At 38.1% G+C, this 17,947-nt stretch overlaps 1 protein-coding gene and 1 pseudogene across 3 annotated transcripts in view; one reads left to right on the top strand and one right to left on the bottom strand.

The window, feature by feature from the left end:
• Positions 1 to 421: 421 nt before the first annotated feature.
• LOC107654118 (gap junction epsilon-1 protein-like) lies at positions 422 to 3,223 on the top strand (annotated as a pseudogene).
• A 566-nt stretch (positions 3,224 to 3,789) lies between these two features.
• LOC107653710 (transcription factor HIVEP2-like) overlaps positions 3,790 to 17,947 on the bottom strand; it is a 24,858-nt gene continuing 10,700 nt past the window's right edge. Inside the window, exons 1-9 of one of the 3 annotated variants that reach the window (XM_016440523.1) lie at positions 14,843 to 14,883; positions 14,644 to 14,730; positions 12,513 to 12,604; positions 8,151 to 12,362; positions 7,900 to 8,042; positions 7,632 to 7,807; positions 7,461 to 7,556; positions 6,584 to 7,287; positions 3,790 to 5,980 (exon numbers count right to left, since the gene is read on the bottom strand). In XM_016440523.1, coding sequence (XP_016296009.1) covers positions 5,546 to 5,980; positions 6,584 to 7,287; positions 7,461 to 7,556; positions 7,632 to 7,807; positions 7,900 to 8,042; positions 8,151 to 12,083 — 5,487 coding nt within the window. In that variant the 5' untranslated portion in view covers positions 12,084 to 12,362; positions 12,513 to 12,604; positions 14,644 to 14,730; positions 14,843 to 14,883 and the 3' untranslated portion in view covers positions 3,790 to 5,545. The other 2 variants (XM_016440516.1, XM_016440508.1) reach the window with 2 other exon arrangements.

The raw sequence follows: 17,947 nt of genomic DNA, 5'->3' as shown, positions 1-17,947 counted from the left end.
CATGCAAAAATGACTTAGTATGCATGCATGTTTGCATATTCATGCAACTTCCAAAAAAAGGCATAAGCAATATTTTAAAAACATTTACAAGCTTGTTTTGAAAACATCAGCTGTTGCATTTGTTTTATTTCCATGTCTACATTTCTTTAATTTCACTTTAAGCCTTACATTTGTTGTATTTTTGTCAGCTGTTCCCCCATTATGCCTCAAAGGCCTGTTTATTTTTTTCTGCTGACGTAGTTGAATGGGGATTATGTGTGGACCACATGTCCAGTCCCTTTGTTTTTCCCTTTTTGTTGTCTTTTTGTACCTCGTGGGTAGCTAAATGGAGGAAGGTAGAGCAGATGAAAGGGAAATATGCAGCACAGGTCAACAGGAGCCGCAGCGTTTGAGCAGAAGGCATCAGGTCTGAAATGAGGGCCAAGCATTACAGAGTAATTCAACTTAAAGAAAAAAGACATTATCATGTCCTTAAACTACATCAAGAACTTCTATGAGGGATGTGTAAGTACAAGACAATGTGTGTCGGTTTCATTTTTATTTTATTTTTTCTGATGTTTCACTATTTTTGTGGCAAAATCAAGAAATCACATTATTAGGTTTTCTGCATTTTAATAGCCTATATTTAGTTTTAATGGATGCTTCATACTAGCGACAAAATGAAGTAAACAGATTTTTTAATGTTTTAGATAACATTTGATTTCAACAGTTTTGTTTGTCTCAATGGTCATAATATAGGCTACTAGTTTTGTGTATTTTGCGACTTTAAAGCCCCCTAAAGCTGAGTGGAATTCATTGTCGGTGTAGATGTGCACGACGTGCATTTGTTGCTGCCGTAAAGCAATCGCAGAATTTCGCGGGAATTTTTCAAATTCAGAATTTTAAAATTTCGTAACGAAGCTCTTCGAAACTTTGAATCAATTGAACCAGTTGCTTCACAAAACGAATTACCTTTTCGAAGTGCTCGAAACGCCAAACGCTAGCAACCCATGCTGGTCAAAAATGTGTACGCAACAAAAACTCATGCCAAAACATGCATAAAACTGCCTATAAAAAACCCATTGCAAATGTTTTATTGAAAGTGTAATCTATTAAATGCAAATAACAAATCACCATAGTGTCTGTAGCCTATAATATGTGTATATAGGCTATGGTTATACGTTTAAGACTACTCTTCCTTTTTTATTATACAGATGTGTCATTATTTGTGTCATTAAAAATGTATACAAAATTATTAAATCGACCCCAGAATCAGGTAAAAAAAAACAAAAAAACATACTGGTTCATGACTTCACTGAGCTGACAACTGAAATATCTAAAACATTTCGAAAAAGTTGTGACGTCACGAAGTCTCGTTTACTGAAATCACGTGACTTCGGCAGTTTGACATTTGCTCCGAATCACTGATTCGAAACAAATGATTCCCAAAGCTTCACAAATTAGTGATTTGAGCTAGGTGGGCGTGGTTTCAGCAACCAGCTCCCGCCTCTTTGCCCATTTTCGATTATCCAGGAGTGACGAGCGGTGACGCACTGCCAAGATGGCGATGGCCAGCTCCGCATACTTTAGGCTTCAAAACACTCGTCGGAAGTCTACGGGTTACGTCATTGAACATTAAAGCATGTCAACATATTCTGTTACACCAAATACACAAAATAATGATCTTTAAAAAAAGCATCATATGACCCCTTTAAAATCGCTGGGGTAGCGTGGGAAAGCCATTTGCTTTATGATAGTTTGAAACTGTTATTTTAAGGTTAAAAAAAAAATAATATATATATATATATATATAGCCTATATGAAGTTGCTTTAAATTATATTGTTGTATGTAGGCTATGTTGTGACGTACTTATTTTGTTTTATCTTGTTTGATTCGCGGTGTTTCTGTAGCTCTGGCCTCCGACTGTGATTGGTCAGTTCCACACCCTGTTTTTCGGCTCCGTGCGCATGTTCTTCCTGGGCGTTCTGGGATTTGCGGTTTACGGGAATGAGGCCCTTCATTTCAGCTGCGACCCCGACAGGAGGGAGCTCAACCTCTTCTGTTACAATCAGTTCAGACTTGTAACGCCGCAGGTAATATTGCAAAAACAGATGGAAAGCTTTAATTGCGTGTGAGATTAAAAAAACAAAACAACAGCCAAGTTTTTACTAGAACTAAGGTTTTGAGTCAAGAAAGATTGGACGGTGTTCTCAGACTTTAACATAATGTAAAACAAGTTGTCACATACAGTTTAAATGTTGTAATTTTATAATTCATAGTTTCTTTTGGCCTAAACTATTTGTACAATCATTTTATGGTTTTATTTTATTTAAAACTTAGCCTATGTAAAACATGGTTATTTAATGACAGGTTCAACATGCCCCATTATCAGGCTATTTTATTTAGGAAATATTCTGAAATATTATTACAATTCAAATGTACTGTTTTCTGTTTGAATATATTTTAAAATGTAATTTATCCCTGTGATGCAAAGATAATTTTCAGCATCATTACTCCAGTCTTAAGTGTATAATATTTTTTAATTGTATTTCTTAATATTTTTTTATGGAAATCATGATACATTACCCTTCAAAAGTTTGGGGTAAGTAAGATTTAAAAATATCTTTATTCAGCAAGAATGCAGTTAATTGATCAAAAGTCACAGTAAAGACATTTATATTACAAAAGATTTCTGGTTATTTATTTTTTATTTATTTATTTTCTCTCTCTCTCTTTTTTTTTTTGCAAGAAAGGTTTACAAAGCTATTTACCATTTACAAAAAATGGACCTACCTTACAAAATATTAATTGTGGAAAACTTTTGTTTTTGCAGGTGTTTTGGGCCCTGCAGCTAGTGACGGTTCTTGTTCCAGAGGCCGTATTCCATCTGTATGCGGCATATAAAAACATAGACCAAGAGGATATTCTGGAACGACCAACATACAGTGTTCTACATCATTTCTCTACTGCTACGGATCGTCCTGGAGGTGGCAGCATTCTGGCTCCAGATTCGTCTCTTTGGATTCCTGGTTCATTCGCTGTACTTCTGTGATGCCAGTTCACTCGACAAGACATTCAACTTCACCAAGTGTATGGTACCTGAGCACTTTGAAAAGACCATCTTCCTCAGTGCAATGTACATTTTCACCATTATCACCATGATTTTGTGTATGGCTGAGATTTTTGAAATCCTCTGCAGAAGGCTGGGCTATTTAACACATCAATGAAAATCAACAACTTGAAAACCCAAAAGAATGCAAATGTAAAGGACATTTTTCATATAATCAAACTGCATGATTGCATGCCTTCCATCCAGGGGTTTTGACTATTTTCTACCTTACTGTGAATGAAACACTGAGAGGCAGAAATAAGTGTTTGTAAATATTTTGCACAATAATAATTTTTAAAAGTAAACATTTTACTTATTCTCTAAAATAATCAATGACTTGTTTTGTCATGAAACGTCACCGCCTTGTGTATTATTGTAGATGTATGTTTCATTACAAATATTAAATGTCCAATTAAACTTTTCACTGAAATGGTTATGCTTATTATAGAATTAGTGATTTAGAAAAATACAAAATAATGCAAAAAGAAGCATATGATTATGTGCTAAGTAATCGGGATATTTAAAACATTAGAGATGAAAATATATTTACTTCTCTGGTTTGTTTATTATTATTATTAAATATTATGCATATTTCATTTTGAGGTAAGAACACTGTGAACAAGTTTTTATAATAGAACTTTAATTTCATTTTTTTCTAAAGGACATCTTGTAATCAAGAGTAAAACAAAAACAATTAAATAAGAAGAAATCAGCTGCCTTTATGGGCAAAACAAAAGAAATATTCATGAACTTCTATAAATGATGACCATGTACCAGTCCATAAGATACATAACAGCTGTAATTTCTAAAATGCCATAAATTCAACCTAGATACCTCAAAATCTTTAATATGTAATACTGTAAACATAACATGAAAGTTCCTTCAGTATAAACTCAGTTTAACTTCACCATCTCAACATTTTTAAATACTCAGACTATTAATTTAAATACCATAAACTGCCTGCTACTTCATATGATATCCGTATGTTTAATATGAGACAGCACTTATACCTTCTTTAAAGACATTTAAAATGACAGGCTAAAAATTCATACATTCAAACAGTCAGACAATTTCACCAGACAAGACCCCTTCATCTGATGGCAAGAAAAACCTGAAAAAGCAGCTATCCCTTCAAATATACAATTCATTTTTGTTTACTTCAACACGAGCCACTCTTCAAAAGTAATTACAGTACATGATAGCGATTACGTGTGTGTATTTGTGTAAATACGTACGTGCATATATGTGTATGTGCACATATAATTGACTTAACAGTGACTGGAATGTTGAGCCATATGATTAATTCAATGAAAAATAATTTAAAAGAGCTTCAATATTGAGGACACGGCATTCAGTCTATCAGTTCGCAAGAAAGTGCTTCGAATAGTCATCTTAATGCATGATACTTACCGCTTTTTATATAATAATATGATGTCATGTGCAGGTCTATATTAAAAATGCCTTATAATGACATTTCTTTAAGTGCAGAAAAATCTAAAGTATGATACATTTAGAAAAATACTATATGGTGGAGGTGGTTTAAACTGTTTAAAGAATTTATCAACACTTTTGGGTTCATAATCTTGAACGCACATAATGCGGTTAAGTTATAAATGTGCCAGCAAAAATATACAACAGCATACAAAGCAATGTCATAGCACAGCTTAATGCAAACTTTAACGTACGTAATAAATGCAATCTCAAAAAGCAACCACGGTACCTCATATTAGTTCAACTTAATGACCACCACTATTGTTAAGTGCATAAACAGGGTACATCGAATGACTTTCTCTCATCGAGGGATATGCAAACATCTTCTTAAAAGGCACAAGCAAAAGTCAAAGACGATTTCAGTAAGAACGGTGACTGGCGTTTTGTATACTTGGGACGCAAATGATGCACTTCCAGTCCTGTGAAACTCAGAACTATCGTTTTCATGAAATATTGATACAATTTTTTTGCATGTATTGTTGCAAATATGCATGTTTATAGTTGTAACTGATATGGCAGGAGAATATGGCATGTGCATTGAACATAAATGCAAGATGTTGTGCATATTCTGTGTATTATGTTTCTGCCTATGTTATCTGAACTCCTTGGTCAGACTCTAACGCCAAAAACACACTCTAAGCAAGTTTGATTTTGTGCATCTTTGTCTTCCGAAGTGTGTCAGGCTGTAAGGGGGCGTTAAAGGTCAGCTACTGAGCAAGTTAGTTTAAGTTTGTTAAACTTTACAGCAGCTACCTGAATAATAAAACATCTGGGTTAATGGCACAGACACTTAAAGGTAACTCTATCGCCCCCTTGAGTACAGAAGTTTGCTACCGCCAGTACAACACAAGAACCCACGTAATGTATGTTGAACGCAACCACTGAATACTTGCATAAAATATGTTTCTGGTCTGAGCTTGAATTTTAGTTTTACTTCTGAATGCGATTATATAGTGCTTACAAAGTTAGCTTTTAGGCAGTTTATCAGCGGCATCTTCAGATGTGATTCTGAGGGACGCAATAGCTTTTGCACAGATGTAGACGCTCTCCTCCTTCTTATCGTCTTTGCTAGGAAGGCCAGTGGAAGAGGTTGCTATTTCTCCACTGCAGGCCTCTCCAGGATCTAGGACAGGGGCTGAGGTCCGGCCAGAACTAGCCGTTTCTAATATGTTCCCCTGTGGATTTGACGGGGGCAAATTTCTCTCCCCAGCAGCACCAGATGTCGACATTGTGGGCATTCTTATCCCCCCAATAGGGATTATTGGAACAGGCGTTGGCACCTGTCCTTGAGAGTGCAAAGGCAAATGGCTGAAGATGTCTGGCTGCAGGGTTGTGGACAGATCTTGACTGCTGCATAGGCCGACAGGAACATACAGATTCTGAGGAGTATCCCCTTGATCCTGAAAAAAAGTGATGTTGTTCATGATGCCGACCAATTCCTTCTGATGTGTAAACTATTTTCAGAGAATTAAATAAAGTCATCGGACTTGGTGTAGATTTGGTGTGAATTTAAAATATATATATTTATTCTGTTATGCCATTAAGGCGTGGCACCAGAATTGACTCTATAGCAATTTTTTACCCAAAAATGCTGGTGTTATTCTGGCATTATATTCTTTATGCAGATTTTATTCTATCATTAAGATTTTTATTCTACAAAGAAAGTTTATAATGATCACGACTGTCAGAAAGAACTAAAAACACTATTAAAAATGATAAAAATTGGTGCCAGGTTTGATGTCATTGATGCCAAAAGGTTTCAATATGAATAAAATGATATATCAACAGTTAATAGTTTACAACTTATGAGGTACACTTTGTCTCCAAAAGCAATGTGTAAAATGCAACATGCTTTCCTGTAGCTAAATCAGTAGAGCATGGTGCTAGCAATGCCAAGGTAATAGGTTCAATTCCCAGGGAAAGCAAGAATTGATTGTGTACCTTGAATGCAATATATGTCGTATTGGGTAAAAGCATGCGTAAATGTAAATCTTAAAGCATACCATTCCGGTGTCTATTCGCACTCCGATGACCGGTCGAAGGGGAGAAGCTTGAAATCTCACACTCCTTCCTGGATCCGTGAGGGTCCTGTGCTGAAAACACCCCCTCTGTGGGGACACTGCCCTGAGCACCCCTTTTTGTCGACCCAGCGGAGACTGCGCTCGTTGCCCCGATGGGTCCGAACATGTAGGCCTTACAGGTGACAGCTGCCGGATAGGTGAAAAATCCCCTCTGATGCTCAGATCTCTCCTTGGAGAAACGGCCCTTAAAGGAGATGAATCACGGCTTGACAAAAGGTGACGTTGTGGTGAGAGATCTCCTCTCGGGGACATGTACCTCTGGCGAGGTGAATCCCAACAAGGCGACAGCAGCTGAGGTGGGCAAGGCTCAGAGGGACTGCTTGACTGCTCAAAGGTCTGATCATCATCAATACTCGGAGAAGAAACTCCAAGCTGTTCCTTCGGTGGATTGCAGCTTGGGTCAAAGAGTTTAGGGAGACAGCTAGACAGACATGGCTTGTTGACTGCATAGGACTGAGGACTTGTGCTTCTGGACAATGTTTTTGGTGTAGAATCACCATCACATTCATCATCTTCATCATCATCTGGTTCACCCTCATCGACGCCATCAGAATTTTCTGCATCTGAGAACTGATGTTTAATGGTTGTTTCCACTGACATGATGCCTAGGGACTTCTGTGTGTCATCTACACAGGCAGTAAGAGCAGAAAATGAAATTAGTGCTTCTAACATTCTCCTAACATTTAGAACAATGTTGGAACTAGTTTGTGGCGCTTAAGGCTCTTAAAAATGAACTAAGCTAGACTGAAACCTATCTTTTACATCTGCATGAAAAAGTAGTTAAAAAAAAGGTTCCTACCAGCATCCTCTGTATTGTCCATGGCTGTGGTTGAAACTCCAAGTTCAAGGCATTTCTTCGTGTGAGCTTTTGACTTCATATGCTTGGTGAGATTCCCTAAATAAAACAGGGGTTATTTTTCTATCCCAATCTTTTGCAATCATGCTTGAATGTGAATGTGGTAAAGCCAACCTTTAGTTTTGAAAGCAAAGTTGCAGCACTTGCAGATGTATGGTCTCACATCCGTGTGCGTTCGAATGTGTTTCTTGAGCATGCTTGGCTTCTTACAACGAATACCACACTCTTCACATATATACTTTCCCCGACCACGGCCTCTCACGTACACATATTCCTCATTGGACTTATAACTGATAGAGAAAAAACAACCAGAACTTTTTCATTTCGATGCGTTACTACAGTCACATATGAACATCAGCATGATCAAATTACATATTCATACCCTCCTTCAAAAATCTTCACACGGACTGGCTCTGCTTGCCGTATGGTGGACGCCACATCTTCTCGTAAATATTTGCACCTCTGGCTAATGTCTCTTAGCCTCACATCTTGCTTTGTATCTTCCTCTCTGTAGTCCAGCGTTACCTGCAATAGTGCAACAGACCTTATGGAACAGATGGCTAAATAACGTACAGGTAAATATAGCACAGCAGCAAGTGGCAAATCAACTAAAACCTACAAAAGATAACATACTTGTTCTTGCTTCAGTCTCCAGGGGGTGGAGGTCACTAGTAGTCCAGGTTGATACATGCTAGCGATTGAATAAATAGCATCCTGCCTCCTCTGTTTGGATCGGAGAAGAGCAAGAACCATCCCAGTGCTAAGATCAGCTGGGTTAGGGTTACGGCATTTCACAAACCACGAGGCGTACTCTGAAAAATTTGCAGCTGTTTGGGTACTATTTGGCTTAGTGGAGTTGAGATAGCACCAGCTCACACAAGTAGTAGTGTGAAGACCTGGAAACTTGGAGAACAGTAAAGCACCAGTGATTGCCGAGTGCACTGCACCTATACCAGAACCAGGACGATTACTAGCCATCATGAGTTCAGGTGTTGGTTTTTGTTCCATCATAGCAGCACCTTGAGGAATTCTGGCAGGAGATTGTAAGTCTGGATTGCTGTAAAAGTCTTGGCTGGGCTCGTCCATATCTACCTCCTCAGTGGGTTCACATGTCTCTGGGGTGCTTCCTGATTTGAAAGCTTTCTTGGGACTTTCTTTTTCACCTTCAAGATTTCCTAACTCCACAGCACTAAGCTCTTCAACAATCTGTCCATAAATGTTCTCATCTTTGACTCGTTTCTGCTGCTTTGCTTCGATGAAAAGTTCAATGCTACTTGCAGGTGAGAGCATGCGCTTGTTTGCTCCACCACTGGGGGCCTCTGTAGTTGAGATGGTTTTGGAGGTCAAGGATAGAGGTATGCCTGTATTTAACTTTGCTGGTGATGCCTGTGGGCTGCGCAGTAGTCGCCTAGGGTGCCCTGATACTGGAGATAGTTCACAACCTGTGTTATTTGGTGGCATGACTATGGCAATACTTTGACAGGGGGAGGATGTTTTGTGTTCTATGTACGACATAGGATTCTGTGTTTGAGAATCCAGAATATGAGGTATACTAGTGTATGTTACGTTCCCATAAGATGGTACTTGCATCTGAATTCTAACAGGAACTAGCAAAGCGGACATACTTTGACTGGCTAATGCTTGCTGAGCTTGCGAAAGCACTGCTATCGTTGACAAAACATTGCCTAAAGTCCGGGAACAATCTTCTTGGGGGTTCCTTAAGCTAATATAAGATTCAACTACCTTGGATTCTTCAGGTTCCTTCTTTATAAAACGCATTACGCTATCCATGTCATGAACATTGCAAACATTGGGTTTAGCATACTGAGATGAGGCTTGCACTGGGCTATATTGTTTGTGCTGGGGAGAAGGACCACCAGAAATCAAAGAATACCTCATTTTCTCAATGGATCCCTCAAGTGTAAATGGTTTGCTTGGTGAGACTGTGCCGCCTTGCATCTCGGGTTCACCACTTAATGATGCCTGCCTAATCAAGAAGGCCCTTCTACGCTCTTTAACCTCATCTTGCCTAGATGTAGATGAAGGAGAAAGACTACCATAATCGAAAGACTTGCTTCGATATCCTGGAACCTCTGAGGGTAAATTATAAGGTGCTTGCTCTGAAGCAGAACGTCTCATCTCTCGGTGATGACCCTGTGAACTTCCTGGTACAGATAAGAACTCCAACGGCTTATTAAACTCATCTGGGTTGGTTTGAGACATAAGGTTAATGGTCTCCTCTCTGTCGAGGGACTGGGAAAAACTTGAGCTGTGAGACAAATTGCTATCTTGACTTGGGCTTCTGGAGAGACTTGTGCAAGCAGATTCAAAACTAGATTCCCCAGAAGAACATTCCATCTCTGCTAATCTCAGGCGTTTCTTTTTGGGTGGTAGCTTTTCCATTGGAAACTGTGATAGGGTCTCACTCCTCTGTGGCCACTGGAACTCTTCAGCATGCTTTTCTCTTTGCTTGACCCCTACTTCTGGAAATTTTTCTGGCCTGTCAGGCTCCACGGTTACTCTAATCTCTGGAACTTGGATACTAGGCTGAGATGTTGGCTGCTTACTCATATGAAGTTTCTGGTGCAGAAAACCACTGCATCCCCATTGCCAGTCTGCTCCTTCTGTTCTGTGACCCTCCATGCTATGCTCCTTTTCCATGAATTTGTAAATGCCAATTTTGTCTAAGGGATATGATCTAACATCACTTGACTTTGCTGAAGAATTTAGTCGGTTTAATGAATTTGTGTGCTGAATGACAGAGATAATATTGCTGCCAGTCCTTCTCTCAGTGTCAGAAAAGGCAGTATCTAAAGTAGTTGGCTTTGTCTCAGTGTCCTCTGAGTGTCCAGAAGGCTTGTCTTGCACATGAAAGTCATCTTCCTCCATGACATTTTTGTCCTTTCTTCGTTTCCTTGTGGAAGTTTCTGATAAATGGCTTGGAAAAATGGAACACAACTCAGTTTCTTGATAGTTTTCAGCACCCATTTTTGGATAATCTACGCCATGAATTTTCAAGTCTGATTTTAAGCTACAAGCCAGATGAGCGTAGCAGTCTGATTCAGCGTGTCCTTCGGTAGCGGAGTGCTCAAACGCAGCTTGCCGCATGAGTCTTCTCATGCCCATTGCGCCCCGGTAGGTGGCATCAGCACCTGTCATTCTCTCATCAAATGAGTTACTGCTTCTTAGCCCTTCTGGGGCATTCAGATTCGAATTAGATGAGGTTGGAAGAGAATTACTGCGCAAGAATACACTACTCTCTGAAGCCGTTTCCAGAAGGTCAGAGCTAGAGATTTGACATTCTTGGTAATCTTCCTCTTGGAAGGACTCTGAATCCATTTTTATTGATCGCACTAGGTCTTTTTTGCTTCTGTGAATGGATGAGTCAGTGTCACCTGGCATTATGCCTTTGTTCAATGTAATCATGAAGCTAGATGTGGCTTCATTTATGTCTGTCATGCAGGTTTGTACAGTGATTGATTGTTTTGGCCTGGTTGTTGGCCTATAACATTTCCCAAACATAATTTCTTGATATGATTTGGCACTTGCATTCGACTGGTTGAACTGTTGCTCAGCACTCTCAGAACGTGAGAAGTATCCTGAATCAGTGCTGCCTTTACTGTATGAACTAGGCAGGGAAAGAGATTGATCAGAGTCTTGATTTTTCTTCTCCGAAAGCCGAAGTACCAGTCTTTGCTTGATGGTGGAGAACTCAACCATTTGGTCCACCTGAGCAATAGCCGCAGGTGCTGTTATTTCCCGGAATTGCCATAAAGATACTTTTCCTGATGACCCCGTTTCCTTTTTGAGTGAAGTTTGAGCAGATAAAGTGGTGTCCTTTTTTGCCAATATACTCCCTTTTTCTTGCACAAAACCCTCTGTTTCTTTGACATGGCTTACTGTATCCGAGGAAAAGTCTTCCACAACTTCTTCATCGGTGTCACTGCTCTGCTCAGCATCAGAATGCATCTCGCCTTCTGCCACCGCCAACTCCTTATCCATATGCTTGCTGTCTTGTTCTGAAAATGAAACCAATCCTGCTTTCACTGCATGGCTGTGAGATTTTCTGTGTTTGTACAGGTTGCTCTTAGTTTTAAAGGAGAAACCACAAGGAATACACGGATATGGTCGTTCGCCGGTATGAGAACGGATGTGCTTCTTCAGTACACTGGGTTTGGCACAAGCTCTGCCACAATACTGGCATACATACTTCCCAGTCTTAACCGACTTCTGCTCCTTTTTGAGAAGGCCCTCTGACAGAAGCTCATATTCCGATTGAAGATATCGTTTGTTTGGGAGAGAAACGTTCTTCCTCCTGAGCTGGATGTGACACTGTTCTCTAGATTTTGAGGTAAGAATATTTCCTGAAGCAAGGACCTGTGACTCCATACCAGGAGATGGACTTACAGCTGGGGTCTGGGTTTGCTCCGCAAGTCTTATTTTGTCCTCTGTGCCAGAGGATTGGCCTCTTTGGGTCATCTCAGATGGCAAGTGTTTTTCTTCATCTTTGAAACCAATAATCTGTTTGGAACATTCCGCATCACCTGAGGTTTTAGCAGCCTCCATGATAAGGATTTGCTATCTACAGTTGCTACATTGCCCTTGGTTTTGTCACAATGAACATCGTCTTGCTTCGATGAAAGTTTCTCTTTTAACGTGGAGGGTTAATCCTTCAGTGCTTTAAACAGTTCCCTGTGATTGTACAGCAGTCAGTCCAACAGCATCATTTTCAAAATTATGAAATAACAACTTCCATATGTTCAGTCAATGCATGATCAGTCAAGTTCTTTATACATGGTCTCCATCCCTATATACATATAAGCCTGGGCACCAAATCCAAATTGTCTGCAAACAGAAAAAACACATGTTGTCAGTAAACAAATTCAAAATGTTTTAAGCATAGAAGAATAACTTGAAGAGTATAATAAAATGCTGGGATAATTATTTAAGTAGAAAAGCCATGCATCTTCAAGCCAAAATGGCCCATAAACTCACCATGCCCTGAGTAGAGTGTTTCTGAAGGCAGTGTGCCAGCACCATCTCTTTGTCTTTCTGAGGTTTGTGATTGATGTGAAGGTCATCTCAAACTGTAAGGTCAGGAATCCCTCCATTAGAGAATTAACCAAACTACAAGTACAACAAGTACATGGCTGTGCAAGCAAAATGAGGGGGGAGGGGAGGAAAGACGATGCAATTTATCTCTGTAACGCCATCATTCATTCTGCACTCTAATCTCTATTTGGAATGTTTTTGCTATTCAAAGGAAAACTCTTGCATTTAAAAAAAAAAGAATATATATATATAATCCTGAAATATGAATGAAGATCAACTGAATAATATAGACTACCATTCAAAAGTTTGGAGTCATCACATTAAAAAAAAAAAAAAATAATAATACTTTTATTTTGCAAGGATGCATTAAATTGAAAGTGGCAGTAAGACATTTACGATGTTACAAAATATTTTTATTTGAAATAAATGCTGCTCTTTTGAGCTTTCTATTCATTCAAGAATCCTGAAAAAAATGTATCATGATTTCTACAAAAATGTTAAGAAGCACAACTGTTTTCAACATTGATAATAATAAAAAATGTTTCTTGAGCACCAAATCAGCATATTACAATGATTTCTGAAGGATCATGTGAGACTGAAGACTGGAGTAATGATGCTGAAAATTCAGCTTTGCCATGACCTGAATAAACTATATTTTAAAATACATTAAAATATAACAGTTATTTGAAATAGTAATCTTTCACAATGTTATCTTTTACTGTATTTTTGATTAAATAAAACATCCTTGGTGAGCTTTTAAGACTTCTTTCAAAAACATTAAAATAACCCGTTATTGAATCTTGTTTCATCTTCAGAAGAACAATAAATCACATTCACACTTATTTTTTTCTTAGTGCATTACAAAAGCTACAAAATGAAGAAACACTTGTTGAATCTGCACCAAAAAAAAACAACAGTAAAATACAAGGGCAAATTCTTCTAAATGATTTCATACTGGGTATCTGCCACTGAAAAACCTCATCAACAAAACAAATACATGTTAGGTACTGTACCTTGTAAAGTAAAGTACCCTGTAAAGAGAGTCTAAAGACTAGTGAATGAACCACTGAATCTACATCCGTTATGCAACACAAATGTGTGAACAATTACATTACAGTTTAAATGTTATTGGTCAAAAAAGTCAAAAAGTAGTGCCACAATATTAAACAATAATATTGCAACTTACACCACCTCTGCCTACACTCAAGTGCAAATATAATTACCATCTGCATACATCAGAGTTTGTATAATGAGGTTACATAAGGTTATCTGGTTCAAACCCCTTAACTAGGACATTGAAACTCACAAGCAATCAGAGAAGAAATATCAATCTCCGCCAGGCTATAAAATCTAAAACCAAATCTTGACATGGTTTACAATGAAGTCAAATGTTTCCCACGGGTCGAGTTAGTATCTAAACAGCCTGTCTGTCTGGAGATAGCGACCAGAGGAGAGAGTTGATGTAGGAATGACAAAACACACAGCGATCACATGTGCTTTTTTCAAGGTCAATCTCAATCCTGCGCTGTCCTCAACACATTGGAGGAGAAATATGGTGGATAAACCTGCCAGAGGCTAAATGCACCTTTAAAAACTGGGCTGACAAGTTAAGTGTGTCAGCGGTGTTCGGTATTCAGACACGAGGCAATAATCGCATCAAATCTGTCTTGTAAGTAACATGATGCGATTTCACCGTTTGAGAACAACATCAAAAGTCTGCAAGTGTCCAAGTTTGACCTTCGATCATCCGTTGGATGACCAAGACAAGCATCTGGGTTAACGCATCTACAACAACAACCGGCGCAACATGTCAAAGCCAGAGGCGGGGAAAATGTAACCAGACTCGAGAGAATGTCATTACGTCATGTATCAGCCCCTCTTGGCATCACTACCCGGCGGGATGCCTGGCATCTCATGAAATACAGCTGTGTTGCATCTTAAAACTACAGAAGGAACAAAATGTCCACAGAAGAGCTTCAAAAAAGCAGAGCAGTCAAGGACTGACTTTGACGAGTCACCTGCTTTTGAGTCCCAGTAAGACATACAACACAGTGATTGCCATCAATCTACAAACCTGGTGTCCAAATTCAGCCTTGTCCAATGTCTCCAGTCAAATGCAGCTGTTCTCATAATTCCTGCTTCCCGTATTGCTGTACATCACCTTCAAAAAAAGACAAATGTGCCAGGAATAAGTCTCAACAGTCATCCATGTCTTCCTCAATGAGAGTACATTAGAAGAGCTAAAGATGTAAGCGAGTCACCACAGAAAATACCTCATTGAGATGGGTATCCAGGAACAAAAATAGAAAAGGGGCCCTGCGAAGGGTTATGCAACGTCCCACATTCGAGGCCACTTTGGCATCAGCGCAGGGAGAAGTGAATGGCCATGCTGCTTGTGAAAATGAGTTGGAATCGGGAAGGTTTAGATTAGAATAAAGCATAAAACCTAAACTGCACTGAAATAAAAGATGCAAGCTGTGTATAGGATTGCGATATACAGCAGAAATAGCAAGTAGTGTGCCAATATGCTATTCCGAACACAGCGTTAGACTGAAAATCCTGATAGCTCACATATTAGTCATGTTTAGCTCATGGGTGTGATAAATTATCAGCAGTATCTTAAAAGCAACATGAAATCATAACTAACATTTAAAATACATGTTACTGGCTTTATTTTACATGATTTAGTGATGCACATTATTCCAGAACAAAGTTTGTGCTTTCATCAAAACATAATCAGGCGCCACTTTTTTAGCAGGGCTGGTTCCGGAAGTATTTTTCCCATAGGGCTTTTTAAAAAGTCTTAGTTTGAGAGTTATAAGCCACGAATCAAACCAAACTGCTACGAGGAGAATCACAACATAAACTTTGGTTTGAAGCAAAAAATATATGAAAATTCAGACAAAAGTCAAAGACTCTGAGCTTAACGGCTTTAATGAGGAGATTAAGTACAATCCCATTAAGCATTGCAAATGACAGAATCAAATAAAAACAATGAAGTATAAAATAACTGATTTACAGATGTTGATTTTATATTGAAACAACGTATTGTAGTTTTGCTTTGTTTTTTATTTTTAAAAGTGATTTGAGAGCTTATGTCATTCACAATTCTTCATGGAAGTGGGCAGTTCTTTTGCTTGCCGTGATTCTCTGATTGGTGGAGATTTCTTTGCAGAATCATGGGTATTGTAGTTTTTCACAGGAATTAAGATGTTTAATGATTATTGTAAAAAATAACTTGGCTTCGGCATAAGTATATATCATTGATTAACAATCTCAGAGCTCACAGTAACTCTCTTTAAATAACTGCAAGATTTTATTTAGTCAAATCTTGAATCTTAATAATTGGCTTGCATTGCAAAAAATGATTTTCTTCCTCAGTATTTTGCCTTGTTTTCCAGTACAAATATCACATTCTTAAATCAAGATGCATTTAGCACATATGACAGATATTAAGTCATGTTTTATAAAAAATTAGTTTGGGCTTAAATCAAGGAAAAAATACTTGCCAATTGGGTAAGAAAAGTTTTTTTTATAAAGAATAAGTATTTTTTTTCATACTTTATTGGCAGACATTTCTCTTTTTATAAGCTTAAATGCACTTCATTCTGATTTTTTAAATTTATTTTTAAGCAAAACAACAAGATTAAGATTAAGATCGATATTAAGTGGTTTTAAGATAAAAACATGAATGTTAACTCAAATCTTGAGTCTTAACTTACACTTCAGAAAATGATTTTCTTAGTATTGTTGACTTTTTTCCAGTACAAATATCTAAACATTCTGAAATCAAGATGCATTTTCTTAAGAAGCAAAATTACAAACTTTTCTTGAAAATGTAAGTAAATGTGTCTTGATTTAAGAATGTAATGTATAGATATCTGTATGGGAAAACAAGACAAAATACTTGCTAAGAAAGTCATATTTTGCACTGTACGGTTGTCATCTGGTGGACAATAAAACAAGGCTAAGAAATCCCATAGACTCGCATTGAAGAAAGGAACCAAGTTATAGAAAAGTCCCATCAGAAACAGCACAGAGACACCCAAGCAGTAGTGCAGCATGTTTTGCACAGGCAACTACCACTCTGCGCTTGAATAATGATATTTTGCTGAGTCAGGAAAGCTGTGTGGACGTCTAGTTTATCATATGTTCTAGTACAGAAGCAGTCCTGGAGATCAGTTTATTTACTTTCACAGAATGCAGTAATACATCGTAGTGACACGAGCAGCCAGCGGTGGAGGAACGTTTGCACGCTAATCAAATCACATGCAAATGTGCAGATTTCCACTGGTCAGCAAACGCGTGTGCCTTAGACAGTGGAAAAGCCGAGCAGCGGTACGGAGCACCCGCTGGGACAGACCATCATATTTATAGAGAGACGAGAGACTTGACCTTCAATGCTTGTGGATGATCAGCCATTTCAGGGCCGTTCCACAGTATACTTAATGCAGAATACAGAAAGCTGCAGACAGTGCCTTGTGCTCTGTATATATATGGCTTGTCTATGCATATCAGAGTCTGTTATGGGAGTCATAAACCAGAGGATTGACCCCCGTGTTTACTTCACCATTAGTTTGCATTGTTGTGCTTGTTAACTATGCCAGTGTTTTGGTTGAACTGGACTTTTAGCTTAAGGTCAAAGGTGTTCATATACTATACAATGCCATTAAATATGTTGGGATTGGTAACAAACTTTTTTCATGATTATTCAGGTGATTTGAAGGTTCACCAAGGCTGCATTTATTGGTTAAAAAAACAGTAATACAGAGAAATATTATTACATTTTAAAATAATTGTTTTCCATTTGAATGTGTTTTGAATGTGAATGAGTCAAAGCTGAATTTTCAGCATCATTACTCTGGTCTTCACATGACCCTTCAGAAATCATTCTAATATGCTGATATGCTGATTTATATTTATTATCAATGATGAAAACAGATGTGCTGCTTAATATCTTTTTGGAAACTATAATTCATATTTTTCAGGATTCCTTGATGAATAGAAAGTTCAGAAGAACAGAATTTATTTGAAATCTTTTGTAATAGTATATCTTTACTGTCACTTTTGAACAATTTAATGCATCCTTGTTGAAAAAAAAATCATTTTTTTTTAATGTATATATACTGTATATATGATTTATTTCGTACACCATAATACTTACATATTTAAAAATCTAATATCCTGTGATTAACTGACTAATCATCATGATTATGTAGTATGTGCAGATTCCTGTTAGACATGTTTGATAATGGCACTTAAAGTGTGCCATATGCAAATGGCCTTGATCTGGAATTATACTGTAAATGCCACTCACCACGCATGTGCTGTGCAGAAATGAGGAATGTTCCCATGGCAACCAAACGACTATTCCTGCT

This window comes from Sinocyclocheilus anshuiensis, unplaced genomic scaffold (assembly GCF_001515605.1).
Source record: "Sinocyclocheilus anshuiensis isolate Anshui unplaced genomic scaffold, SAMN03320099.WGS_v1.1 scaffold1561, whole genome shotgun sequence".
Taxonomy (NCBI): domain Eukaryota; kingdom Metazoa; phylum Chordata; class Actinopteri; order Cypriniformes; family Cyprinidae; genus Sinocyclocheilus; species Sinocyclocheilus anshuiensis.
This window is presented reverse-complemented; position numbering and strand designations above follow the sequence as displayed.